A 25,576-nucleotide genomic window follows, 5' to 3' on the forward strand; every position below is an offset into this window, starting at 1 on the left:
GAGAGCTGCAGGGCTGGAATGTCAAAGGCTTTAATTAGAAAATTATAGGAAACCTCTGGGCTCGGGGCGGGGGGGGGAGGAAGCGCAGGACGGGCGGAGCCCGCGGCGGGGAGGGGAAGGGGGCGCGGCGGGAGCACCCCAAAGTGCCGGGGGGGGACACCCCGAAGTGACCTGAGGGGCTGGGCAGGGTAACCGGAGGGCTGGCACTGCCCAAACTGCTCCAGCCCGCGGGCACAGAGCCCCCACCCACTCTGAGCCCCTGACCTGTGCTGAGCCCCCCCCAAACACTGGGGGGGCCCTGAGGGGTCCCCAAGGGGTCCCTGGGCACTGGGGAGGGGTCCCCAGGCACACGGCTCCCGCATGGCCACGCCGTGCCGAAGGCACTGGCACAGGGGGTGCCCTCCCGGGCCGGGGTCCACCGAGCGCTGCCCCCCATCTGGGGACCACCCCCTCCACGCCCCCCGTTTTTGGGGGGTCCGCAGGGGCTACTTCTTCCTCTTGTTGCCGTGCCGGCCCTCAGGCCGTGCCCCGTCCGTGCCCCGCGCCCCATCCGAGCCCCGTGCCCCGTCCGAGCCCCGTGCCCCGTCCGAGCCCCGCACCCCGTTGCGCTCGCCCCGCTCGCGGGGCCCTTTGTGGCGGGCGGGGGGCGGCCCCCCTCGGGAGCCCCGGGCCAGCGCCCGCAGCAGCCCCGCGGTGGCGGCCACCAGGTACAGGGACCAGAGCACGGCCGGGCCCGAGAAGGGCTGGCACAGGCGGCGCAGGGAGCCCAGCAGGCGCGGCAGGACGGCGTCGCCTCGGCGCCGCAGCGGGGGCTTGTCCTGGGGGGACAGCGGGGTCAGCGGGGGGCGGGCAACGGGGCTGGGGGCAAAGGAAGAGGGCCGGGGGCCGGAAAAGGGGATCAGGGTGTGGGAAGAAGGGGGTCGGGGACCAGGGAAAGAGAGGGAAGAGGGTCAGGGATGAGGGAAGGGGGGCTCAGGGGCTGAAAAGGGATCATGGGGAGGGAAGAGGGTCAGGGGGTCAAGAAAGGGGGTCAGGGAGGGGGAGTTGGGGCCAGGGAGAGGGGGGGTCAGGGGGTCAAGGGCGAGGGAAGTGGGTCGGGAGAATGAGGGAGGGAAGGGGGGTCAGGAGCGGGTGAAGGGGGACAGGGGCCAAAAGATGGGGTCAGGGTGAGGGAAAGGGGTCAAGGGTGAGGGAAAGCAGAGTTTGGGGCCAGGAAAGGGGGCCAGGGAGGGAGAGGGAGGGTGCCTGGGGGAGAGGGAAGGGGGCTCAGGGGCGTGGGGGTGAGGGAAGGGGATCAAGGTGAAGAAGAGAGGGTCAAGAGCAATGGGATGGGGTCAGGGAGGGAGCTGGGGCGAGGGAAGGGGGATCAGGGGTGTCGGAGGAAGGGGCTCAGGGCCCGGGGAGGGGTCTCAGTGCCCGGGGAGGGGTCTCAGGGCCCCGTGCCCACCTTGAGGCCGTGCTGGCTGAGCAGGGACTCCAGCGTGGGGTCTCCCAGGGACACGCGGGGGAAGAACTCCTGCACGCGCTGCCGCCGCCACCACGGCGCCGGGCCCGGGCTGCTGCGGGGACAGGGGGTCAGGCGGCCCCAAACCCCCCCCCGAGCGGGGCTGCGGGGTGCAGGGGGACCCCTCCCCGCTCACCTGCCCTCGCTGGGGGCTGTGAACCAGTACTTGTAGAGCTGGGCCCGCAGGAAGGTCGGGGGGCGGCCGTGGAACGGGTACCGCGACTCGTCCGTCTGCACCAGCCGGATCACTGCGGGACACGGCGTGAGAGGCCAGCAGGGCCAGCCCAGAGCCCAGCAGGGACACCCCGACACACTCAGGGACACCCCAACACACCCAGGGACACCCCAAACACACCCAGGGACAGCCCAGAGCCCAGCAGGGACACCCCGACACACTCAGGGACACCCCAAACACACCCAGGGACACCCCAAACACACCCAGGGACACCCCAAACACACCCAGGGACAGCCCAGAGCCCAGCAGGGACACCCCGACACACTCAGGGACACCCCAACACACCCAGGGACACCCCAAACACACCCAGGGACAGCCCAGAGCCCAGCAGGGACACCCCAACACACTCAGGGACACCCCAACACACCCAGGGACAGCCCAGAGCCCAGCAGGGACACCCCGACACACTCAGGGACACCCCAACACACCCAGGGACACCCCAACACACCCAGGGACACCCCAAACACACCCAGGGACAGCCCAGAGCCCAGCAGGGACACCCCGACACACTCAGGGACACCCCAAACACACCCAGGGACACCCCAAACACACCCAGGGACAGCCCAGAGCCCAGCAGGGACACCCCAACACACCCAGGGACAGCCCAACACACCCAGGGACACCCCAAACACACCCAGGGACAGCCCAGAGCCCAGCAGGGACACCCCGACACACCCAGGGACACCCCAAACACACCCAGGGACACCCCGACACACCCAGGGACAGCCCAGAGCCCAGCAGGGACACCCCAACACACCCAGGGACACCCCAAACACACTCAGGGACACCGCAAAGCCCAGCAGGGACACCCCAACACACCCAGAGACACCCTAAACCCAACAGAGACACCCTAACACACCCAGGGACACCGCAAAGCCCAACAGGGACACCCCAACACACCCAGGGACAGCCCAGAGCCCAGCAGGGACACCCCGACACACCCAGGGACAGCCCAGAGCCCAGCAGGGACACCCCGACACACCCAGGGACACCCTAAACCCAACAGCCCAACACACCCAGGGACACCCCAACACACCCAGGGACACCACAAAGCCCAGCAGGGACACCCCGACACACCCAGGGACACCCCAACACACCCAGGGACAGCCCAGAGCCCAGCAGGGACACCCCAACACACCCAGGGACACCCCAAACACACTCAGGGACACCGCAAAGCCCAGCAGGGACACCCCAACACACCCAGGGACAGCTCAGAGCCCAGCAGGGACACCCTGACACACCCAGAGACACCCTAAACCCAACAGAGACACCCTAACACACCCAGGGACACCGCAAAGCCCAACAGGGACACCCCAAACACACCCAGGGACACCCCAACACACCCAGGGACACCCTAAACCCAACAGAGACACCCCAACACACCCAGGGACACCCCAAACCCAGGCAGGGACATGCCCAGGGCTGCAGGAACACCCCAACGCAAACACAGACACCCCAGAATGTTGTGGGGGACACCCAGGACCCAAACAGGGACACCCCAAAACTGGGATGGCTGGGGAGACCTTGCCACACCCTGGGTCCCCAGAGCCCCCCGTGTCCCCAGGCTGGCCCCCCGAGCCCCCCGAGCCCCCCGGGCCGTGCCCCGTGCCCATGGCTGACCGTCGGGCTGGCCCTGCAGCAGGCGCAGCACCAGGGCAGTGAACCAGGGGCTGCCCTGGTGGGGCCCGAGGGCGGCGAACCAGAGCTGCCAGTCCAGGCGGGGCTGGTGCGGGGCCACCACGGCCGGGGCCGCGCTCACGTTCCCGGGCTTGTACATGAACTCGATCTCCTGCGGGATCGGGAATGGCCGGGATGGGGATGGAGACCCCAACACGCCCCGGTGCTGTCCCTGGGATTGGGAACAGAGACCCCGACACGCCCCGGTGCTGTCCATGGGATTGGGAACAGAGACCCCGACACGCCCCGGTGCTGTCCATGGGATTGGGAATGGAGACCCCGACACGCCCCGGTGCTGTCCCTGGGATTGGGATGGAGACCCCGACACGCCCCGGTGCTGTCCATGGGATTGGGGATGGAGTCCCTGACACGCCCCGGTGCTGTCCATGGGATTGGGAACGGAGACCCCGACACGCCCCGGTGCTGTCCATGGGATTGGGAACGGAGTCCCCGACACGCCCCGGTGCTGTCCATGGGATTGGGAACAGAGACCCCGACACGCCCCGGTGCTGTCCATGGGATTGGGAACAGAGACCCCGACACGCCCCGGTGCTGTCCCCAGGGGCTGTACGGGGGGGGACAAATCCTGGGAAACTCTGGGTGTGACATGGCATGGGGTGGGACTGCTCTGAAAGGTCTGCCCTGTCCTTTAGTGTCCAGCTGTGCCCATCCCTCACTGTCCAGCTGTGCCCACCCCTCACTCACTGTCCAGCTGTGCCCATCCCTCAGTGCCCAGCTGTGCCCATCCCTCACTCACTGTCCAGCTGTGCCCACCCCTCACTCACTGTCCAGCTGTGCCCGTCGTAGCTGCCCTCCAGGATGACCTCCGGCCGCCCGCCGACCCCGGTCATCCTGCGGAAGAGCCCGTAGGAATTGACCACCTGGAAGCGCTCCACGGCCCCGAACATCTGGTGGATCCCGGGCCACAGCTTCCCGTTGGACTCGTGGTCGATGTAGGTGAAGGGCACCTGGGGCGGCAGGGGGGCTCTGTCACGGCCTGGGGGGGGCGGGGTCAGGGTCCCCAGGAGCCCCCGTGGCCCCCAGGAGCCCCCCGTGGCCCCCAGCCCTCACCAGGCTGACGGCGAACAGGCTGACGGTGGCCGTGGCCATGATGGCCCACTGCAGGGTGGCCCAGAGCTTCCAGAAGCATCCACGGACGCAGGCACAGCTGCGGGGGGGCACAAACAGGGTGGTAAGGGGGCTGAGAGGCTCAGCCTCCCCAATTTGGGGGGCTCCAGCTGCGGGTGAGGGGTTAAACCCCCCCACCCCCCCCAGACCGCTCCCAAATCCTGGAGCGGGGCCACTCCTTTCCCAGCGTGTCACCCCGGTGTCCCCACGGCCCAGGACACCCCGGGGCCCCCCACGCACCGGTACATGGCCACGAGGATCTCCCAGGACAGGGACAGGAAGGCCACCCCCACCAGCGGCAGCGTCACCGTCCGCAGCCACGTCGTGAACTCGTGGTAGGTGAAGGCTGCGGGACAGCCCCGGGGTCAGGGCCGGCCCCTCCGGCCCCGCAGGGAGGGGGCACGCGGGGTCCTCGCAGCCCCCTGGACCTACCCACTTTGGAGTCCAGCAGTTTCTTGTCCCAGTTGACCTCCAGGCCGAAGTAGTGGACGGTCCAGTAGAGCAGGAGGCCGTAGGTGCTGAGCTCCAGGAGCGTGGCCAGCACCGAGCCCAGGCTGGGGGGCCACGCTGGGGCAGGGAGGGGGCTCAGAGCCCGCCCGGGACCCCCCCTCGCAGCCCTGGGGTCACCCACGGGCACAGCAGCCTGCCCCAGGGTGGGTGAGGGGCCACGTGGCAGCAGCTCCGACAGTGTCCCCTTGTCCCCTGCCCAGCCTGGAAAGGACCCCTCCCCTCCCCCCAAAACCAGGGGTCCCAGTGCTCCCAGCACTGCACGGAAAAAGAACGAGGAGGGAAAGGCCCAGGAGCAGCAGAGCCACGCTGGGATGCAGAATTCCAAGGGGTGGGAGCCCCTTGTGGGGTGACAGCATCCCCCCAGGAGGTGACAGCCCCAGCCCAGGAGGGACGGCCTCACACGGGTCATTTATTGTTCCTTGATTCCCTCATTTCAGAAGGAAGAGAAATCCTCCTCCTCCTCACCCCACTCCCGGCTCGGACCCACTGGAGCTCCAGCCCCAACACCAGGGAGGATTCAGGGAATCCTGGAATGGGTTGGGTGGGAAGGGACCTCAGAGCCCCTCCAGTGCCAGCCCTGCCATGGCAGGGACACCTCCCACTGTGCCAGGCTGCTCCAGCCCCAATGTCCAGCCTGGCCTTGGCCACTGCCAGGGATCCAGGGGCAGCCCCAGCTGCTCTGGGCACCCTGTGCCAGGGCCTGCCCACCCTCCCAGCCAGCAATTCCCAATTCCCAATCTCCCATCCAGCCCTGCCCTCTGGCACTGGGAAGCCATTCCCTGTGTCCTGTCCCTCCAGCCCTTGGCCCCAGTCCCTCTGCATCTCCAAGCCAGGCTGGACATTCGGGCTGGACAGTGGGAGGTGTCCCTACCCACGGGGACTGGAATGGGATGGGATTTTAGGTCCCTTCCCACCCCAACCATTCCCTGATCCCACAGCTGTGCCCCACAGCCCCGGGGTCCCCATGGGCACAGCCCCTGCCCCAGGGTGGGTGAGGGACCACGCCAGCAGCAGCTCCCAGAGCGTGGCCACGACGTCCTGTGTGCCCTGTCTGCTCTGGGAAGGTGTCCCCCACCCCAAACGGGGCTCCCGGGCTCTCACCACTGCCGTGCCTCTTGCGGGGCTGGCCCAGCCAGCGCCCCACGTGCTCCTCATCCAGCAGGGAGAAGGCCAGCACGATGGTCAGCGCGTTGAAGAAGTTGTAGTTGCCCGTGAGGATGATGAGGACCTGCAGCAGGACCTGGGCGGGGACAGGGTGGGGCTGGGGGGTCACAGAGGACACCGGGCACACCCCAACCAGCACCACCAGCGTGGTCACCTCATCTCGCAGTGCCCACAGCGAGAGCCAACCCCAGTCCTGGGAGACCCCCATGGGATCCCCCTGGCACAGCGGGGGTCTCACAGGGCTGGGAGGGGGTCACTGGACGGGGGGGCAGAGGACACTGGGCACGGCACCAGCAGCACTGTGACCACCCCAGCTCCCGGTGCCCGCAGCGCCAGGAACCAACCGCAGCCCCCAAGGAGCCCCTGGGCTCTCCTGGCCATGCCAGGGGCCACCATGGGGGTCACAGGACTGGGAGGGGGTCACTGGACGGGGGGGCAGAGGACACTGGGCACGGCACCAGCAGTGCCCACAGAGCGAGGAGCCCAGCCCAGCCCTGGGAAACCCCCCATGGGGACCCCCCTGGCACAACCGGGGGCACAAAGGGACCCATGGGGCTTCACAGGGCTGGGGGGCAGAGCACACAGGACACGGGGCACCCTAACACCTGCAGCGCCGTGCCCACCCCACCTCCAGCGCCATGCCCACCCCACCTCCAGCGCCGTGCCCGCCCCACCACTTCCAGCCCCGTGCCCACCCCACCACCTCCAGCGCCGTGCCCACCCCACCTCCAGCGCCGTGCCCGCCCCACCACTTCCAGCCCCGTGCCCACCCCACCTCCAGCGCCGTGCCCACCCCACCACTTCCAGCCCCGTGCCCGCCCCACCTCCAGCCCCGTGCCCGCCCCACCACCTGCAGCGCCGTGCCCACCCCACCACCTCCAACGCCGTGCCCACCCCACCACCTCCAACGCCGTGCCCACCCCACCTCCAGCGCCGTGCCCACCCCATCTCCAGCGCCGTGCCCACCCCACCTGCAGCGCCGTGCCCACCCCACCACCTCCAGCACCGTGCCCACCCCACCTCCAGCCCCGTGCCCACCCCACTTCCAGCGCCGTGCCCACCCCACCACCTCCAGCGCCGTGCCCACCCCACCTCCAGCCCCGTGCCCGCCCCACCTCCAGCGCCGTGCCCGCCCCACCACCTCCAACGCCGTGCCCGCCCCACCTCCAGCACCGTGCCCACCCCACCTCCAGCCCCGTGCCCACCCCACCTCCAGCGCCGTGCCCACCCCACCTCCAGCCCCGTGCCCGCCCCACCACCTCCAACGCCGTGCCCGCCCCACCTCCAGAGCCGTGCCCACCCCACCTGCAGCCCCGTGCCCACCCCACCTCCAGCGCCGTGCCCGCCCCACCTGCAGCCCCGTGCCCACCCCACTTCCAGCGCCGTGCCCGCCCCACCTGCAGCCCCGTGCCCACCCCACTTCCAGCGCCGTGCCCGCCCCACCTCCAGCGCCGTGCCCGCCCCACCTGCAGCCCCGTGCCCGCCCCACCTGCAGCCCCGTGCCCGCCCCACCACCTCCAGCACCGTGCCCGCCCCACCTGCAGCCCCGTGCCCGCCCCACCTCCAGCGCCGTGCCCACCCCACCACCTCCAGCGCCGTGCCCACCCCACCTGCAGCCCCGTGCCCGCCCCACCTCCAGCGCCGTGCCCGCCCCACCTGCAGCCCCGTGCCCGCCCCACCTCCAGCGCCGTGCCCGCCCCACCTCCAGCGCCGTGCCCGCCCCACCTCCAGCGCCGTGCCCGCCCCACCTGCAGCCCCGTGCCCGCCCCACCTCCAGCCCCGTGCCCACCCCACCTGCAGCCCCGTGCCCACCCCACCTGCAGCCCCGTGCCCACCCCACCTCCAGCGCCGTGCCCGCCCCACCTCCAGCGCCATGCCCACCCCACCTGCAGCACCCACGGAGCGAGGAGCCCACACCGGCCCCTGTGCAGCCCCCCTGGGTGCCCACCCCGGCCCGAGGAGCCCCCTCCCCACCTGGCAGTAGAAGGCGAAGAGGCGCAGGCGGCGCAGGGGCGCGAAGAAGAGCAGGGGCACGGCCACCTCGATGACGTAGGTGGCCACCACGCTGAGCTTGTGCAGCCACACGGGCAGCTGGTGGGCGAGCCACGCGCCCGGCGTGGGGATGCACTGGCTCTCGTAGTGGTAGGTCAGCGCTGCGGGCACGGCGAGGGGGGTTTGCCAGGATTCCCGAAAATTCACGGGAATTCCAGGTTTATTTGGATTTCCCCCCCCCCCCCCCGCCCCAGGGAATAAAAGCAATACGGAGCAGGGAAAAGCTTCTGTTTCGAAATTAAATGGTATCTCGGGGCTGGGGGACACAGGGGGCTTTCCCTAATTTATTTCCCAAAAATTCACTGGAATTCCAGGCTAATTTGGATTTTCCCACCCCCCACAATGGAATAGAACCAACACTAAACAGGAAAAAGCTGCTGTTTCTAAATTAAATGGTATCTCGAAGCTGAAGGACACAGGGGGCTTCAGGGGGGCCCTGAGGGGCTCCAGGTGGTATTTTCCATAATCTACTTCCCAAAAATTCACTGGAATTCCAGGCTAATTTGGATTTTCTCCCCCCACCATGGAATAGAACCAACACTAAGCAGGGAAAAGTTTCTGCTTCCAGATTAGATGGTACCTCAGGGCTGGGGGACACAGGAGGCTTTCCCTAATTTATTTCCCAAAAATTCACTGGAATTCCAGGCTAATTTGGATTTCCTCCCCCCCACCATGGAATAGAACCAACACTAAACAGGGAAAAGTTTCTGCTTCCAGATTAGATGGTACCTCAGGGCCACAGGACACAGGGGGCTTCGGGGCGGGGGCTTTCCCTAATCTGTTTCCCAAAAATTCACCCTAATTCTGGGTTAACACCGGCTTTTCCCACCGTAGAGTACAACCCACACAGAACAGGGAAACCTTCCTGGCAAAACAGGAGGGATTTCCCAATTAAGTGGTGCCTCAGAATTGGGGTGGGGGGCACGAGGGTCTTCACAGGGCTGTTTCTCCCAATCTATTTCCCAACAAATCACTGCAATTCCAGGTGAACGCCTGAGCCCCCCAAACCTGCCCCCCCCCAAAGCTGCAGCCCCACCATGTGGGGCTCATGGGCACCATGGCCCCTCAAACTGGGGGAGCCCCCCAAGACCTGAGCCCCCCGAAGCCCCCCTCACCTGTGAGCCCCCACCAGGTGGGGCAGCGGCTCGTGAGCTTCACCACGCCCGAGGCGAACATGAGGCGGAAGAGGAGCCAGCGCACGCCCCAGAAGGTGACGGCGTCGTGGGGTCTCCAGGCTGGGGACCCCCACCTCAGCAGGCGCAGGGGGGCCACCAGCACGGCCAGGAACCCGGCCTCCAGCAGCAGGCTGTCCCTGGGGGAGGGTGTGGGGGGCACAGAGCTGAGACCCCCCCACCTTGCACCCCACAGGGGCTTGGGGACAGGGCCACGCCCCACACATGGGGCTGGGGACCCCGTCCTGCCGAGCCCCCGCTGTCCTGCCGTCCCCAGAGACCCCCACCCCGATGTGCCCCAGTCCCCAGAGCCCCCTGTGCCTCCCACCCTGCTTCCAAGAGCCCCCCACAACCCCGGTCCCAGTCCCCAGAGCCCCCTGTGCCTCCCACCCTTGTCCCCAGAGATCCCATACCCCCTGTCCTGGTCCCCAGAGCCCCCCTGTGCCCCCCAACCCTGATCCTGGGGAGCCCCTGTCCTGCTGTGCCCTTTGTCCCAGACCCCAGAGACCCCCAGATCCCCGTGTCTGGACCCCCACCCCGTTCCCCAGAGCCCCCCATCCCACTGAACCCCCTGCCCTGGGGGCCCAGGAAGGTTCCCCCAGCTCTGAGCCCCTCGTGGCGGGGGTCGGACTCACCACTGGAAGTAGAGGAAGACCTGTCCCACCTGCAGAGAGGGAACGGGGTGGGGGCTCAGCCGGGGGGAGGGGGGGTGGTCTGACACCCCCAGACCCTTCTCCACAGGGAGAGAGGTGGACACAGACCCCTGGCTCGCCCCCTGGCACGGGGCTCTGGCCAAACCCAAGGAGCAGTGGGAGGTGACAGCCCCAGCCCCGGGAGGGGTGGCCCCGCATCCATCATTTATTGCTCTCCAATTCCTTCATTTCGGAGGGAAGAGAAATCCTCCTCCTCCTCACCCCACTCCCGACTCAGACCCACTGGAGCTCCAGCTCCAACACCAGGGAGGATTCAGGGAATCCTGGAATGGTTGGGTGGGAAGGGACCTCAGAGCCCCTCCAGTGCCAGCCCTGCCATGGCAGGGACACCTCCCACTGTGCCAGGCTGCTCCAGCCCCAATGTCCAGCCTGGCCTTGGCCACTGCCAGGGATCCAGGGGCAGCCCCAGCTGCTCTGGGCACCCTGTGCCAGGGCCTGCCCACCCTCCCAGCCAGCAATTCCCAATTCCCCATCTCCCATCCAGCCCTGCCCTCTGGCACTGGGAAGCCATTCCCTGGCTCCTGGCCCTCCAGCCCTTGGCTCCAGTCCCTCTCCATCTCCAGGCCAGGCTGGACATTGGGGCTTGGAGCACCCTGGGACAATGGGAGGTATCCCTGCCCGCGGGGGCTGGAATAGGATTTCAGCTCCCCTCCCACCCCAACCGTTCCCCGACCCCACAGCCGTGCCTCCCAGCACCGACATCCGAGCGCGAGGGAAATCCAGCGAGCTCGTGGCGCGCCACCGACACCTCCCACCCCAAAACCCCAAAACCCCTGCTGCCCCCACACCTGGTACAGCGACAGGTACAACACCCTGAGCAGGGCGAAGACCAGGCAATCCCGCAGGGAATCGCAGAGCAGCGCTCCGAAGGCGGCCAGCACTCCCAGCACGCACAGCAGCTCCATGCCCTGCTCCGTGTCCAGCCCCAGGCGGGGGCTGAGCCACAGCAAGGTGGGCGAATCTCGCAGCTGCTCCCACAGCCCCTTCCCGCTGAGCCGGAGCACCCTGCGGGCTGGCAGGATGCCCTCTCTCCCGTACAGGCCTGGAATGGGAATGGGAATGAAGGATTCCTGGGAAAACCGGGAGGATCTCGGGCGGCACCTCGGGTTTGTCCCTGCAGCAGCCGCGGCCGCGGCTGCTGCAGGGACAAACCCGAGGTGCCGCCCGAGCAGAGGAGATGATGCCCGGTTGTCCCTCCCTTCATCCCGGTTTTCCCAGCTGGCATTGGGAAGAGGTGGGAAGAGCCAGAGCCGCGTGGAAGGGACGGAGAGCGGCTCAAGGGGAGCCGGGGAGAGATGGGGGCAGCGGGAGGTGATAACGGGGATACGGAGAGATAAAGCCGGCCCCACTCCCGGCTCTGTCCCGGTTCCCCGGCCCCACTCCCGGCTCTATCCCGGTTCCCCCAGCCCCACTCCCGGCTCTATCCCATTTCCCCCAGCCCCACTCCCGGCTCTATCCCCGTTCCCCAGCCCCACTCCCGGCTCTATCCCGGTTCCCACTCCCAGCCCCACTCCCAGCTCTATCCCCATTCCCCAGCCCCACTCCCGGCTCTGTCCCGGTTCCCACTCCCAGCCCCACTCCCAGCTCTGTCCCGGTTCCCCCAGCCCCACTCCCGGCTCTATCCCGGTTCCCACTCCCAGCCCCACTCCCAGCTCTATCCCCATTCCCCAGCCCCACTCCCGGCTCTATCCCCGTTCTCCCAGCCCCACTCCCGGCTCTGTCCCGGTTTCCCCAGCCCCACTCCCGGCTCTGTCCCGGTTTCCCCAGCCCCACTCCCGGCTCTGTCCCGGTTCCTCCGGCCCCACTCCCGGCTCTATCCCCGTTCCCCCGGCCCCACTCCCGGCTCTGTCCCCATTCCCCGGCCCCACTCCCGGCTCTATCCCCGTTCCCCAGCCCCACTCCCGGCTCTATCCCGGTTCCCCCGGCCCCACTCCCGGCTCTATCCCAGTTCCCCCAGCCCCACTCCCAGCTCTATCCCCGTTCTCCCAGCCCAACTCCCGGCTCTGTCCCGTTTCCCCGGCCCCACTCCCGGCTCTGTCCCGGTTCCCCCAGCCCCACTCCCGGCTCTATCCCGGTTCCCACTCCCAGCCCCACTCCCGGCTCTATCCCGGTTCCCCGGCCCCACTCCCGGCTCTGTCCCGGTTCCCCCGGCCCCACTCCCGGCTCTATCCCCATTCCCCAGCCCCACTCCCGGCTCTATCCCCGTTCCCCCGGCCCCACTCCCGGCTCTATCCCGGTTCCCCCGGCCCCACTCCCGGCTCTATCCCCGTTCTCCCAGCCCCACTCCCGGCTCTATCCCCGTTCCCCAGCCCCACTCCCGGCTCTGTCCCGGTTCCCCAGCCCCACTCCCGGCTCTGTCCCCGTTCCCCCGGCCCCACTCCCGCCTCTATCCCGGTTCCCACTCCCAGCCCCACTCCCAGCTCTGTCCCGGTTCCCCCAGCCCCACTCCCGGCTCTATCCCGGTTCCCCGGCCCCACTCCCGGCTCTATCCCGGTTCCCCGGCCCCACTCCCGGCTCTATCCCGGTTCCCACTCCCAGCCCCACTCCCGCCTCTATCCCGGTTCCCCCAGCCCCACTCCCGGCTCTATCCCCGTTCTCCCAGCCCCACTCCCGGCTCTGTCCCCGTTCTCCCGGCCCCACTCCCGGCTCTAGCCCCGTTCTCCCAGCCCCACTCCCGGCTCTATCCCGGTTCCCCCAGCCCCACTCCCAGCTCTATCCCGGTTCCCCCGGCCCCACTCCCGGCTCTGTCCCGGTTCCCCCAGCCCCACTCCCGGTTCTATCCCGGTTCCCCCGGCCCCACTCCCGGCTCTATCCCCGTTCTCCCAGCCCCACTCCCGGCTCTGTCCCCGTTCTCCCGGCCCCACTCCCAGCTCTATCCCCATTCCCCAGCCCCACTCCCGGCTCTATCCCCGTTCTCCCGGCCCCACTCCCGGCTCTATCCCGGTTCCCCCGGCCCCACTCCCAGCTCTATCCCCGTTCTCCCAGCCCAACTCCCGGCTCTGTCCCGTTTCCCCGGCCCCACTCCCGGCTCTGTCCCGGTTCCCCCAGCCCCACTCCCGGCTCTATCCCGGTTCCCACTCCCAGCCCCACTCCCGGCTCTATCCCGGTTCCCCGGCCCCACTCCCGGCTCTGTCCCGGTTCCCCCGGCCCCACTCCCGGCTCTATCCCCGTTCTCCCAGCCCCACTCCCGGCTCTATCCCGGTTCCCACTCCCAGCCCCACTCCCGGCTCTATCCCCGTTCCCCCGGCCCCACTCCCGGCTCTGTCCCAGTTCCCCCGGCCCCTCCGCGGCTGCCCCCGGGGCGGTACCGGGGATCTGCACGTAGAGGGAGCCGAAGGCGGCGATGTAGACCGCGGCCAGCCCGGCCAGGAACAGCGTCCGCGGCCGCGCCGGCTCCCCCATGGCGGCCATGGCGGCCCCGGGCCCGGCGGCGCGCGGCGGTGACGTCAGCGGCGCCGTGACGTTAGCGGCGCGCGGGGCGCGTCACGGAGCGCGGGAAGGACGAAAATGGCGGCGGCGATCGCGGGATGAGGAGGGGCCGGTGAGGGGCGGGGAGCGGGATCGGGATCGGGATCGGGAGCGGGACCGGGAGCGGGACCGGGATTGGTATTGAGGTTGAGATCGCGGTTGGGGTAGGGATTGGGATGGGGATTGGGATCTGCATCAAGATCGGAATTGAAGTTGGGCTTGGAATCGGGATCAGGGTCGGGATTGGGAGCGGGGTAGAGCTAGGGATGGGAGTTGGGGTCGGGGTCAGGTGAGGGGTCGGGATAGGGATGGGATCGGGATAAGAGTCAGGGTCGGGATCTCGGCGTTGGGATGGGGCTGCAGAGCGGGTTCGGGATCGGGGTCAGGGCCGGGACTGAGGCTGGGATTGGGATCGGGACCGGGATAGAGTTAGGGCTGGGAATTGGGGTCGGGGTCAGAAGCAGGGTCGGAATCGCATCGAGGTCAGGATGGCGATCAGGGCCGGAGTCAGAGCCAGGGGCAGCGCTGGGACCGGGGCTGGGTGGGAACTGGGGCTGGGCTCACGATCAGGGCCAGAATCGGGACCGGGGTTGGAATCTGGGGGTCGGGGTCGGGGTTTTCCAGCCCCAGCAATAATTCCCCGTTGCCTGGAGTGTCCTCCCGCTTCAATGCAGCCGAGCCGGGATTCCCGCAAAGATTCCTGCCGGGATGTGCCCTGCCCCGCGCTCCCGGTGAGCCGCGCCCGGAGCATTCCCTGTGGGATCCTTTCTCCGGAGCTGCGCGCTTTGGGGCTGCCTCTGGGGCCCCGGGGGGGTCTCTCCAGCCGGCATTCCAGCATGGACGAGGCGGATTCCCGCTTCCTGCACCTGCTGCAGCCCATCCGGGACCTCACCAAGAACTGGGAGGTGGATGTGGCCGCCCAGCTCGCCGAGTACCTGGGGGAGGTAACGGCGTCACCCCGCCTCAGCCCTGCCCCTGTGCCACCCCGAATCCCGCCGGGACTCAGCCGCTCCCTCCCTGCCTTTCCCAGCTGGATCAGATCAGCATTTCCTTCGACAACGGGAAAACCACCATGAATTTCCTGGAGGCAGCGATGCTGATCCAGGGCTCTGCCTGCATCTACAGCAAGAAGGTGAGGATGCAGGTGACCCCTGCCCCACCCTGATCCTGTGCCGGGCCCATTCCGTGATCCCTGAGCCGCCACAAGTCCATGGGGTCGCCCCGGAATCCCCCTTTGGCTTTGAGTCGTTGATGGGAACGAAAGGATTTCAGTTCATCGGCCCAAAATTTGGTCCCTTTGTAGGTGTTGGCAGCCCCGGGGAGGAGCAGGAGTTTGGCTGCTCTCCAGATTCTCTCCAGAGGGTGGGATATAAAATCTTGCTTCGCCACAAAATCATGGGACATCGAATGTTTTTGACCACAAAATCCTGGAATGGTTGGGTGGGAAGGGACCTCAAAGCCCATCCAGTGCCACCGTGGGCAGGGACACCTCCCACTGCCCCAGGCTGCTCCAAATTCCAGGGATTTCCCCAAATCTGGCCTCAGAATGGCTGAAAAAAAGGGGAAGAGAACAACGAGACCCCATGGATTGAACTCCAGCTGCCCCGGGATAACGGGAAGGGGGGAGTCCCTCAGGTGGAGGGGCTTTCCCAGGAGCTGCTCCCCCCTTTCCCAGCTCCAGGCGCTGTTTTCCAGGTGGAACACCTGTACATGCTGGTCCACCAGGCACTGGACAGCATCTTCAAGAAAAAGTGAGTGGGATTTTCCCTTCCCAGAGGGATTTTCCCTTCCCAGAAGGATTTTCCTTTCCCAGTGGGATTTTCCCTTCCCAGAGGGATTTTCCCTTCCCAGGGGGAGGTTTGCCTTGCAGAAGCTGCCCTGATCCCGGGCCATTCCCACTCCCGTTCCTGCCCTGGCAGGTGCATCCCAGGCTTAGGAAAGACATCAAAGGATGCACGGGGACAACAAACGAAATCTGGGATGATTTTTCTCCTGGTCCATGGTGGTTTAGGGGTCCAGAGGAGCCCGAGGGAGCCTTTTCCAAAAGGAAAATCCCTTTGGAACGTGCTGCCGGCTCCTTGGGACTCCCACCCCGCCACGAACAGGAGGGCAAACCCCATCCTGCCGGGGGATTTTCCCACCTGGAGGGGCCGCAGCGGGGCTGCAGGGAGCCTTTCCCAGCACTCCCACGGATCCTGAGCCCGTCTTTCCCCAGGAAGGAGAAGCTTCCCACCTCCCTGTGCCTCGACAGCCGGGATGCCCGCGCCGCCCTCACGGGCAAGGCGAAGGAGGTGAGGCCGGTGCTGTGCTCCGTGTGCTGCTCCCGGGGCTCCCTCGGTGTCCCTCGGAGCTGGGGTGACACTGGTGGGGTTTTCCTGGCAGTTCCTGTCCCTGGATGACATCCTGGAAACCAGCCAGGCCAGCGGGACCACGAGGAGGAACCGGCAGCGTGCGGTAAGAGGAACCAGGTGCCTTTTACCCCTCTTTTTATCCTTCCTTTGTCTCCTTTTATCCTTTTTTCTCCTTTTAGCTTTCCTTTTGCTCTTCCTTTTATCCTTCCTTTTTCTCCTTTCATCTCTACTTTTGTTCCTCTTTTTATCCTTACTTTTTCTTCTTTCATCCTTTTTCTCCTTTTACCTTTTTTTTTCTCTTTTCATCCTTCCTTTCTCTCCTTTTATCTTTCTTTTTCTTCTTTTTTTATCCTTCCTTTTTCTTCTATCTTTCTTTTTCTTCCTCTTTTTATCCTTCCTTTTTCTCTTTTTATCTTTCCTTTTTCTCCTTTTATCCTTTCTTCCTCTTTTTATCCTTCCTTTTATCCTTTTATCTTCCCTTTTATCCCTCCTTTTTGTCCTTTTACTCTTTTTCCTCTTGTTTACCACTCATTTTCCTCCTTTTACCCGTCCTTTTATTCTTCTGCTCATCCCTCCTTTTTCCCACCTTTTTTCTCCTTTTCTCTCTCTTTTTCCTTCTCCTCCTTCCTCTTTTTCTCCCTCCTTTTCTTCCTCTTATTCCTCTTTTTATCCCTCCTTTCCCCCCTCCTTTTCCTCCTTTTTTTCCTTTTCCTCTTTTCTCTTTTTCTTCCTCCTTTTCTTCCTCTTACCCTTCTTTTTATTCCTCCTTTTCCCCCTTTTTTCCTTCTTCTTCTTCCTCTTTTTCTTCCTCTTATCCTTCTTTTTATTCCTCCTTTTCCCTCTCCTTTCCCCCCTTTTTTTCCTTCTTCTTCCTCTTTTTCTTCCTCTTATCCTTCTTTTTATTCCTCCTTTTCCCTCTCCTTTCCCCCCTTTTTTTCCTTCTTCTTCCTCTTTTTCTTCCTCTTATCCTTCTTTTTATTCCTCCTTTTCCCTCTCCTTTCCCCCCTTTTTTTCCTTCTTCTTCCTCTTTTTCTTTCTCTTATCCCTCTTTTTGTCCTTCCTTTTCCCCCTCCTTTCCCCCCTTTTTTTCCTTCTTCTTTCTCTTTTTCTTTCTCTTATCCTTCTTTTTATTCCTCCTTTTCCCTCTCCTTTCCCCCCTTTTTTTCCTTCTTCTTTCTCTTTTTCTTCCTCTTATCCCTCTTTTTATCCCTCCTTTTCCCCCTCCTTTTCCTTCTCCTTCTTCCTCTTTTTCTTCCTCCTTTTCCTCCTCTTATCCCTCTTTTCCCCCTCCTTTTCCCCCTTTCCTCCCCCCACGGCAGCATTTTCCCGGGTGAGCCCCGGGCCCACCCAGCAGGGTGGTGGCTTTGGGGACAATGCCCCCTTTCCCAGGCTCTCTCCGCACTTCCCATCCCCTGCCGGGCCGTGAACATCGTTCGCCTGACCCCGATGTCCGTGGTGCCCCTGGACGAGGCGGAGAAGAAGAAGGATCCCCTCTTGAGGTGCCACTCCTGGCAGTGTCCCTGTCCCCTTTCCAGCTCCAGCTGGGATTCCTGGCTGGGATTGTCCCTGTCCCCTCTCCTGCTCCAGCTCGGATCCCTGGCTGGGATTGTCCCTGTCCCCTCCCCTGCTCCAACTGGGATCCCTGGCTGGGACTGTCCCCCGTCCCTTTCCCTGCTCCAGTTGGGATCTCTGGCTGGGATTGTCCCCTGTCCCTTTCCAGTTGGGATCCTTGGGTGGGATTGTCCCCTGTCCCTTTCCAGTTGGGATCCTTGAGTGGGATTGTCCCTGTCCCTTCCCCTGCTCCAGTCCCCGGCTGGGACTGTCCCTGTCCCCTCCCCTGCTCCAGTTGGGATCCCTGGCTGGGATTGTCCCTGTCCCCTTTCCAGCTCCAGTTGGGATCCTTGGATGGGATTGTCCCTGTTCCTTCCCCTGCTCCAATCCCTGGCTGGGACTGTCCCTGTCCCTTTCCCTGCTCCATTTGGGATCCTTGGATGGGATTGTCGCTGTCCCTTTCCCTGCTCCAATCCCTGGCTGGGACTGTCCCTGTCCCCTCCCCTGCTCCAGTTGGGATCCCTGGCTGGGATTGTCCCTGTCCCCTTTCCAGCTCCAGTTGGGATCCTTGGATGGGATTGTCCCTGTCCCTTCCCCTGCTCCATTTAGGATCCCTGGCTGGGACTGTCCCTGTCCCTTTCCCTGCTCCATTTGGGATCCTTGGATGGGACTGTCCCTGTTCCTTTCCCTGCTCCAATCCCTGGCTGGGACTGTCCCTGTCCCTTTCCCTGCTCCATTTGGGATCCTTGGGTGGGATTGTCCCTGTCCCTTTCCCTGCTCCAGTCCCTGGCTGGGACTGTCCCTGTCCCTTTCCCTGCTCCATTTGGGATCCTTGGATGGGATTGTCGCTGTCCCTTTCCCTGCTCCAATCCCTGGCTGGGACTGTCCCTGTCCCTTTCCCTGCTCCATTTGGGATCCTTGGATGGGATTGTCCCTGTTCCTTTCCCTGCTCCAGTTGGGATCCTTGGGTGGGATTGTCCCTGTCCCTTTCCCTGCTCCAATCCCTGGCTGGGACTGTCCCTGTCCCTTCCCCTGCTCCATTTGGGATCCTTGGATGGGATTGTCCCTGTTCCTTTCCCTGCTCCAATCCCTGGCTGGGACTGTCCCTGTCCCCTCCCCTGCCCCAGCCAGGCTCCCTCAGGCTAAATGCACAATTCCTTCGGGGCTCTGGCGAGGAGCAGGAACACCCCGGGATGTGCAGGGACATCCGGGCAGTCCCGTGCTGCTGGGAGGGCTGGGGTGACCCTGGGCTGGCCCAGGGGACGTTGGGGACCCCCCAGGGTTGTGTGGGGGGATCCCTGACGGGATTTCCCACAGCGGGAGCGGGGAGGTCCTGGGGAGCCGCTGGGATTTCCAGATGAACACCTGCACCTCCCACGCCTCCGGCGCCTTCCTGCTGGAGACGGCCAAGTTCTGCCCCACCGACCTGCAGCTGGAGCAGCCCCTGGCTGCAGCCACAGGTACGGGGGGGCTCTGGGGTGTCACTGTCACTGCCAGGAGCTCAACCAGGAGCTCACCGTCACCGTCCCCTGGCAGCAGCTCCAGGATCCGGCCCCACGGAGCCCCCGAGCGCTGGCTGCGGCACGGCCCCGGAGCCGGCACTGAGCGTCCCCGAGGAGGCAGGTGAGCGGTGGCACCTGCTCAGGGACATCCAGGTGTCCCTGTGTCCCTCCAGGATGCTGGAGAGGAGGGTGAGGGGTGAATTCATCCCTCCACAAGTCCCTGACAGGAGGGGACAGGCGGGGGGGGTCGGGCTCTGCTCCCAGGGAACAGGGACAGGAGAGAGGGAACGGCCTCAGGCTGGGCCAGGGGAGGGGCAGGGTGGGTGTTGGGGAATTCCCTCCTGGAAAGGGCTGCTCCCATCCCTGGAGGGGTTTCACGTCCCTGTGGATGTGGCATTTGGGGACAGGGGCAGTGGTGGCCCTGGCAGTGCTGGGAACGGTTGGATTCGGGCTCTGAGGGATTTCTCCAACCCAGCCAACTCCACAATTCCCTGCTCCTGCCCTCTGCTGCCCCTTGGCCCCGGCAGGAGAAGCTCCAGGGGGGATTCCTTGGCAGACAATATAGGAATGGGGGGTCCTGGAAGCTTCTCCGGCCTCTGCCCATTCCCACCTGTCCTCCAGGTGCTGCAGGACCTGACGATGACGACACTCCCGAGGCCCTGGGGGATGACATGGAAGTGACTCTGGTCCCTAACGAACACATTGAGGCTCAGAGGGTCTGTGGGGGCAGGGCCTTGTGGGGGACTGACTCTGCTCCTTCCTTGGATCCATGGAGCTCCTTCCCATGATCCATGGAGCCCCAGAGCCTCGTGTTCCTTTCCCAGATCCCTGGAGCCTCTTGTTCCTTCCCAGAGAGAGCCCTGTTGTCCCTCACCCCTTCCCAGGAACCCCTCACTCCCTCCTTGGTGTCCTGGAGACCCTAAGCTCATGTTCCTTCCCTGGATCCCTTTGCCCCTTTCCTCAGAGCCCCTTGTTCCTTCCCTGGACCCCCACAGCTCCCCACTCCTTCCCTGGAGCCCCAGAGCCTTGTGTTCCTTCCCTGGAGCCCTGGAGCCCCTCGTTCCTTCCCGGGAGTCCCTCACTCCTTCCCCAGACCCCTGGGATTCCCCACTCCTTCCCCAGACCCCAGATGTCCCTGCTCCTTCCCCAGATCCCGTCTCTCTATCCCTGCCACCCCTCACTCCTTCATGGAGCCTCCAGCTCCTTCCCCAGACCCTGGAGCTCCCCAGCCCTTCCCTGTGATCCCCCTGTCCCTCAGTGTCCCTCTCCGTGTCCCCCAGAGCACGCCCCAGTCCCGGGGGTACATCCTACGGGAGAGACCCCCCAGCCAGGACCCCAAAGCCCACAGCAAGGTAAGGGGGGCCCGGAGCCGGGCAGATCCCAAATCCGGGCGGGATGGGACCCCCTGGGGTACCCCGGTGCCCCTGCCCATCGTCACCCCTGTGCCAGGAGGAGCCGGATCCATGGCAGAGCCTCGACCCCTTCGCAGACTCCGAGGAGAAGCCCTTTAGGAAAGGTATTTTTGGGGCAAGTTGGGGCGTTCTGGGGGTGCAGGGACAGCACGGCCCACAGGGGTCATTCCCAGCCCACAGAGGGTCATTCCTGGCCATGTGTCCCTCAATGTTCCCAGCCCCACAGTTGGTCATTCCTGCTCCCACAGGGGTCATTCCGGGCCCTGCAGCTGGTCAGTCCCAGCCCATGGAGGGTCATTCCTGGCCACGTGTCCCTCAGTGTCCCCAGCCCCACAGATAGTCATTCCCAGTCCATGGAGGGTCATTCCTGGCCCCATATCCCTCAGCATTCCCAGCTCCATGGTGGGTCATTCCCAGTCCCATGGGAGAGTCATTCCTGGCCCCACAGGGGTCACTCCTGTCCCCACTTTGGGTCACTCCCAGCCTTACTTTGGGTCATTCCCAGCCCCACCTCGGGTCACTCCCAGCCCCACCTTGGGTCACTCCCGTCCCCACCTCGGGTCACTCCCAGCCCCACCTCAGGTCACTCCCAGCCCCACCTCGGGTCATTCCCAGCCCCACCTCGGGTCACTCCTGTCCCCACCTCGGGTCACTCCCAGCCCCACCTCAGGTCACTCCCGTCCCCACCTCGGTCACTCCTGTCCCCACCTCGGGTCACTCCCAGCCCCACCTCGGGTCATTCCCAGCCCCACCTCGGGTCACTCTCGTCCCCACCTCGGGTCACTCCCGTCCCCACCTCGGGTCACTCCCAGCCCCACTTTGGGTCACTCCCAGCCCCACCTCAGGTCACTCCCAGCCCCACCTTGGGTCACTCCTGTCCCCACCTCGGGTCACTCCCAGCCCCACCTTGGGTCACTCCTGTCCCCACCTCGGGTCACTCTCATCCCCACCTCGGGTCACTCCCGTCCCCACCTCGGGTCACTCCCAGCCCCACAACATCCAGTGGGGCCCCCTTGCCCATCCCAGCCCCTCGGGGTGGCCGCACACCCAGTGTCACCTGTGTCACCTGCAGGGACGCCCTTCCTGGTGCCGCAGGGCCTGGAGTACGTGGCTGGAGGCAAGAGGAAGAGGAGGGCCCCGAGGAAGCTCCAGGATTTCATGGGCTGGTTCTCTACAGCCTGTGAGTGATTCCCGCGGGATCGGGATCCAAAAGGGTTTCAAAAGCTCCGATTTTAGAGGGATTTAACAGCCCTGTTAAGTGCCGTGGCACTTGGGGACATGGGCAGGGGTGGCCTTGGCAGTGCTGGGGGGGTCTTGGTGGGCTCAGGGGGCTTTTCCAACTTGGATAAATCCGTGGAATTCCCATCCAATGACCCCTGGTCTGCTCCCCCCCAGACAACACCGTCACAGAGGGCCGGAAAAGGAGGAAGGGCCCCACGTTTGCAGGTGAGGGGGACACGGGCAGGGACATTCCCAGTCCTGGGGGACACCAGGGACTGGATCCTGCACTGGGGAGGGCACGGAGGGGAAGGACACCCCAAAACTGACCCTGTCCTGCGGCAGGGACAGGATGGACAGAAAGGACACCCCAAAACTGACCCTGTCCTGCATCAGGGACAGGATGGACGGAAAGGACACCCCAAAACTGACCCTGTACTGCAGCAGGGACAGGATGGAGGGGAAGGACACCCCAAAACTGACCCTGTCCTGCATCAGGGACAGGATGGACACCCCAAAACTGACCCTGTACTGTGGCAGGGACAGGATGGACGGAAAGGACACCCCAAAACTGACCCTGTCCTGCATCAGGGACAGGATGGAGGGGAAGGACACCCCAAAACTGACCCTGTCCTGCATCAGGGACAGGATGGAGGGGAAGGACACCCCAAAACTGACCCTGTCCTGCATCAGGGACAGGATGGAGGGGAAGGACACCCCAAAACTGACCCTGTCCTGCATCAGGGACAGGATGGAGGGGAAGGGCACCCCAAAACTGACCCTGTCCTGCATCAGGGACAGGATGGAGGGGAAGGGCACCCCAAAACTGACCCTGTCCTGCATCATGGACAGGATGGAGGGGAAGGACGCCCCAAAACTGACCCTGTCCTGCATCAGGGACAGGATGGAGGGGAAGGACACCCCAAAACTGACCCTGTCCTGCATCAGGGACAGGATGGAGGGGAAGGACACCCCAAAACTGACCCTGTCCTGCATCAGGGACAGGATGGACACCCCAAAACTGACCCTGTCCTGTGACAGGGACAGGATGGAGGGGAAGGACACCCCAAAACTCTATGAGGGGGACACATGGGACTGGCTCCTGCAGAGGGGAGGGGATAGAGGGGAAGGGCACCCCAAAACTGGGGGGGATGGACACCAGCTCCTGCCGTGGGAGGAGGATAAAGGGGAAGGGCACCCCAAAGGTGGGCAAGGGGAGCCTGGGAAGGGCTTGGGGGGGAGTTTGTGCTTTGGGGGGCGCAGAGGGGCCGCCCCAAATGGCCGTTCCCGATCCCCACAGACCTGGAGCTGCTGTACTGGCGGCACTTCAAGGAGCGGCTGGCGGCGCACAGGAAGCTCCAGAGCCGGGGGGTGAGTGGGGTGGGGGCTACGCTGGGGGGCAGGGGGGGGCCGGCACCCCCTTCCCACGCTCTGGGGGTCCTCGGGGGGGGGCCTCAGGGCTGTTCCTCCCCCCCAGGAGCCGCCGTGGGAGCCGGAGCTGGAGCAGCAGGAGCGCGGGGCCGACTGCGAGGAAGGGGCAGGTGCTGGAACCCCGAATCCCAAATCCCTCCTGCCTGGGGGCCTGGTCATCCCTCCCGGAGGGCTGGGGAAGGGGGGGGGGTCCCAGAGGGTTGGGGGTGGTCCTGGGGGCACTGAGGGGGTTCTAGGGGGGCACTGAGGGGTGTCCCCGTCCCAGCAGAGGATGATTTTGTGGAGCCCGAGGACATGGAGCCCGAGGCGTCAGAGGAGCTGGGGGAAGGATCCCTGGGTGAGCTGCCCACCCTTTGCCCCCCAAAATTCCCCACCCTGTCTGTCCCTGGGGGTCCCCGGTCCCCCCCGCGGGTGTGGCTGGGTGCTGCCCCCCCCTCTGGTGACCCCCTTTCCCCACAGACCCCCCTGAACCCTCATACGAGGAGCTGGTGCGAGGACACGTGGTAGGTGCTGGTGTGGGGACGGGGCGGTGGCCCCAGAGGGTCACGGGGTCCCCACGAGGGTTGGGGGTGCCCACAGGAGGGTTGGGGTCACCCCAGAGGGCTAGGGGTCCCCCCAAAGAGGTTGGGGGTTTTCCCAGAGGATCAGGCTGCCCCCAAAGGTTGGGGATGCCCTCGGGAGGGTTGGGGTGTCCCAACGAAGGTCAAGGTGTCCCCAGGAGCGCTGGGGTGTCCCCAGAGGGTTGGGGGTGTCCCCAGGAGTGCCGGGGTGTCCCCAGAGGGTTGGGGGTGTCCCCAGAGGGTTGGGGGTGTCCCAGGAGTGCCAGGGTGTCCCCATGCCCGTCCCTGTGTCCTCAGGAGCTGTTCGTGGCCAGCTCCCGGAAGTTCATGCAGGAGACGGAGCTGTCCCGGCACGTCCGGCTCTGGGAGGAGCGCATGGAGCCGCTGCTGCGGGAACAGGCACGGACCCCCGGGGTGGGCTGGGACCCCCAGGGAGGGCTGGGGTGGGAAGGGACGAGGGTGGGCAGAGACCACCCGGGGTGGGCAGGGGGCCCGCTCCGGTGTGAGCAGAGAGGCGCAGAGGGGGCTCAGGGGTGAGCAGGGCTCTGCCAGCCCCCTGCCCACCCTGAGCACCCTGTACCCACCCCTGAGCCCCCTGCCCACCCCACAGCCCCTGTCCCCCCAAGTCCCCCCATACCTGCAGGAGACCCCGTTCGATGTCCGTGCCTACGGGCTGGCGCTGACCCGTGGCACTCCCTGACCCTCCCTGTCCCCCAGGAGACCCGTGCCCCGTTCGATGTCCGTGCCTATGGGCTGGCACTGACCCGTGGTACTCCCTGACCCTCCCTGTCCCCCAGGAGACCCGTGCCCCGTTCGATGTCCGTGCCTACGGGCTGGCGCTGGCCGAGGGCTGCGCGGGGCCGGGCCGGTGGCACTCCCTGGCCAGCCTGGTGGCCGGGCAGCCCCCGTTCGAGGTGTGCCGCTACCTGCTGGCCTCGCTGCAGCTGGTAAGGCTTCGGGGGGTCCCCGGGGGGGTCTCTGGGCGCGCCAGGACGCGTGGCCACCCCGCTGTCCCCTCCGCAGGCCAACGACGGCGTGGTGGAGCTGGCGCAGGACGCGGGGCTGGAGGCGGCGCTGGACACGGCGCGACTGCGGCCGCTCTCGGCCCGCCCGGCCCACGAGAGGTTCCAGAGCTTCCAGCTGCCCTCCCAGAGGGACCCCCGCCCCAAATAAAGCCCCCCCCTTTGCTAAGGGAAAGCCTCTTCCGAGGGGGATGGGATGGGGGCAGTGGGGAGGGGTTGGGGGTCACTTTGGTCACCTCCACAGGGACCCCCAACCCACGGGGAGGGGCCTGGGGGGCTGCGGGGGGTGGGGTTGGCGGGGGGGGTCACTCCAGTCACCTACACAGAGCCCCCTGCCCCATGGGACACTTCTGGGGGGCTGCAGGGGTCCCTCCCTGCCATGTGACACTGCTGGGGGGGGGCAGTGGGGTCCGGTGGGGGTCCCTCCACCCATGTTCTCCCCCTCATGGGACATACCCGGGGGTCCATGGGGGTCCCTCCACCTGCCCACCCAAAACCTCTCCTCCTGACCATTCCCGGGGGGCACTGGGGTCACTCAGGTGTCCCCTCCCCGCCGTGTGACACCCCTGGAGGCTGTAGCCCCCACCAGGGCTCTGTCCCTCCCCACAGAACACACCCGGGGGGCACTGGGGTCACTCAGGTGTCCCCTCCCCGCCGTGTGACACCCCTGCAGGCTGTAGCCCCCACCAGGGCTCTGTCCCTCCCCACGGGAGACACCCGGGGGGCACTGGGGGCTGTCAGGTGTCCCCTCCCCACCGTGTGACACCCCTGGAGGCTGTAGCCCCCACCAGGGCTCTGTCCCTCCCCACGGGACACACCCGGGGGGCACTGGGGTCACTCAGGTGTCCCCTCCCCACCGTGTGACACCCCTGCAGGCTGTAGCCCCCACCAGGGCTCTGTCCCTCC

General features: G+C 65.7%; 2 protein-coding genes across 5 annotated transcripts; one reads left to right on the top strand and one right to left on the bottom strand.

Moving 5' to 3' along the window:
* Positions 1-338: 338 nt before the first annotated feature.
* Positions 339-13,585, bottom strand: LMF2 (lipase maturation factor 2). Of its 2 annotated transcripts, none has more exons than XM_069033548.1 (14): positions 13,464-13,585; positions 10,944-11,197; positions 10,078-10,106; positions 9,386-9,582; positions 8,193-8,371; positions 6,156-6,294; positions 4,977-5,111; positions 4,785-4,890; positions 4,488-4,584; positions 4,202-4,384; positions 3,360-3,528; positions 1,641-1,752; positions 1,448-1,556; positions 339-818 (listed from the first exon to the last, which is right to left on the bottom strand). In XM_069033548.1, exons 1-14 carry the CDS (start codon positions 13,564-13,566, stop codon positions 486-488), a joined length of 2,145 nt encoding a protein of 714 aa, XP_068889649.1. In that variant the 5' UTR covers positions 13,567-13,585; the 3' UTR covers positions 339-485. The 2 variants fall into 2 exon arrangements, with proteins under 2 accessions (XP_068889649.1, XP_068889640.1); XM_069033539.1 differs by having other exon boundaries at positions 1,448-1,559.
* Positions 13,586-13,638: 53 nt separating this feature from the next.
* Positions 13,639-24,822, top strand: NCAPH2 (non-SMC condensin II complex subunit H2). Of its 3 annotated transcripts, XM_069003802.1 has the most exons (21): positions 13,639-13,696; positions 14,298-14,567; positions 14,654-14,755; positions 15,319-15,374; positions 15,839-15,914; positions 16,006-16,077; positions 17,364-17,473; positions 18,843-18,985; positions 19,062-19,148; positions 19,649-19,743; positions 20,308-20,379; positions 20,477-20,543; positions 21,512-21,619; positions 21,835-21,885; positions 22,958-23,028; positions 23,135-23,198; positions 23,357-23,425; positions 23,548-23,591; positions 23,946-24,047; positions 24,446-24,595; positions 24,672-24,822. In XM_069003802.1, exons 2-21 carry the CDS (start codon positions 14,460-14,462, stop codon positions 24,819-24,821), a joined length of 1,797 nt encoding a protein of 598 aa, XP_068859903.1. In that variant the 5' UTR covers positions 13,639-13,696; positions 14,298-14,459; the 3' UTR covers position 24,822. The 3 variants fall into 3 exon arrangements, with proteins under 3 accessions (XP_068859903.1, XP_068859900.1, XP_068859902.1); XM_069003799.1 differs by lacking the exon at positions 13,639-13,696 and having other exon boundaries at positions 14,292-14,567; XM_069003801.1 differs by lacking the exon at positions 13,639-13,696 and having other exon boundaries at positions 14,384-14,567; positions 19,065-19,148.
* The last annotated feature ends 754 nt before the right edge of the window (positions 24,823-25,576 follow it).

The sequence above is a fragment of the Aphelocoma coerulescens genome, chromosome 1A (assembly GCF_041296385.1).
Source record: "Aphelocoma coerulescens isolate FSJ_1873_10779 chromosome 1A, UR_Acoe_1.0, whole genome shotgun sequence".
Classification (NCBI taxonomy): Eukaryota; Metazoa; Chordata; class Aves; order Passeriformes; family Corvidae; genus Aphelocoma; species Aphelocoma coerulescens.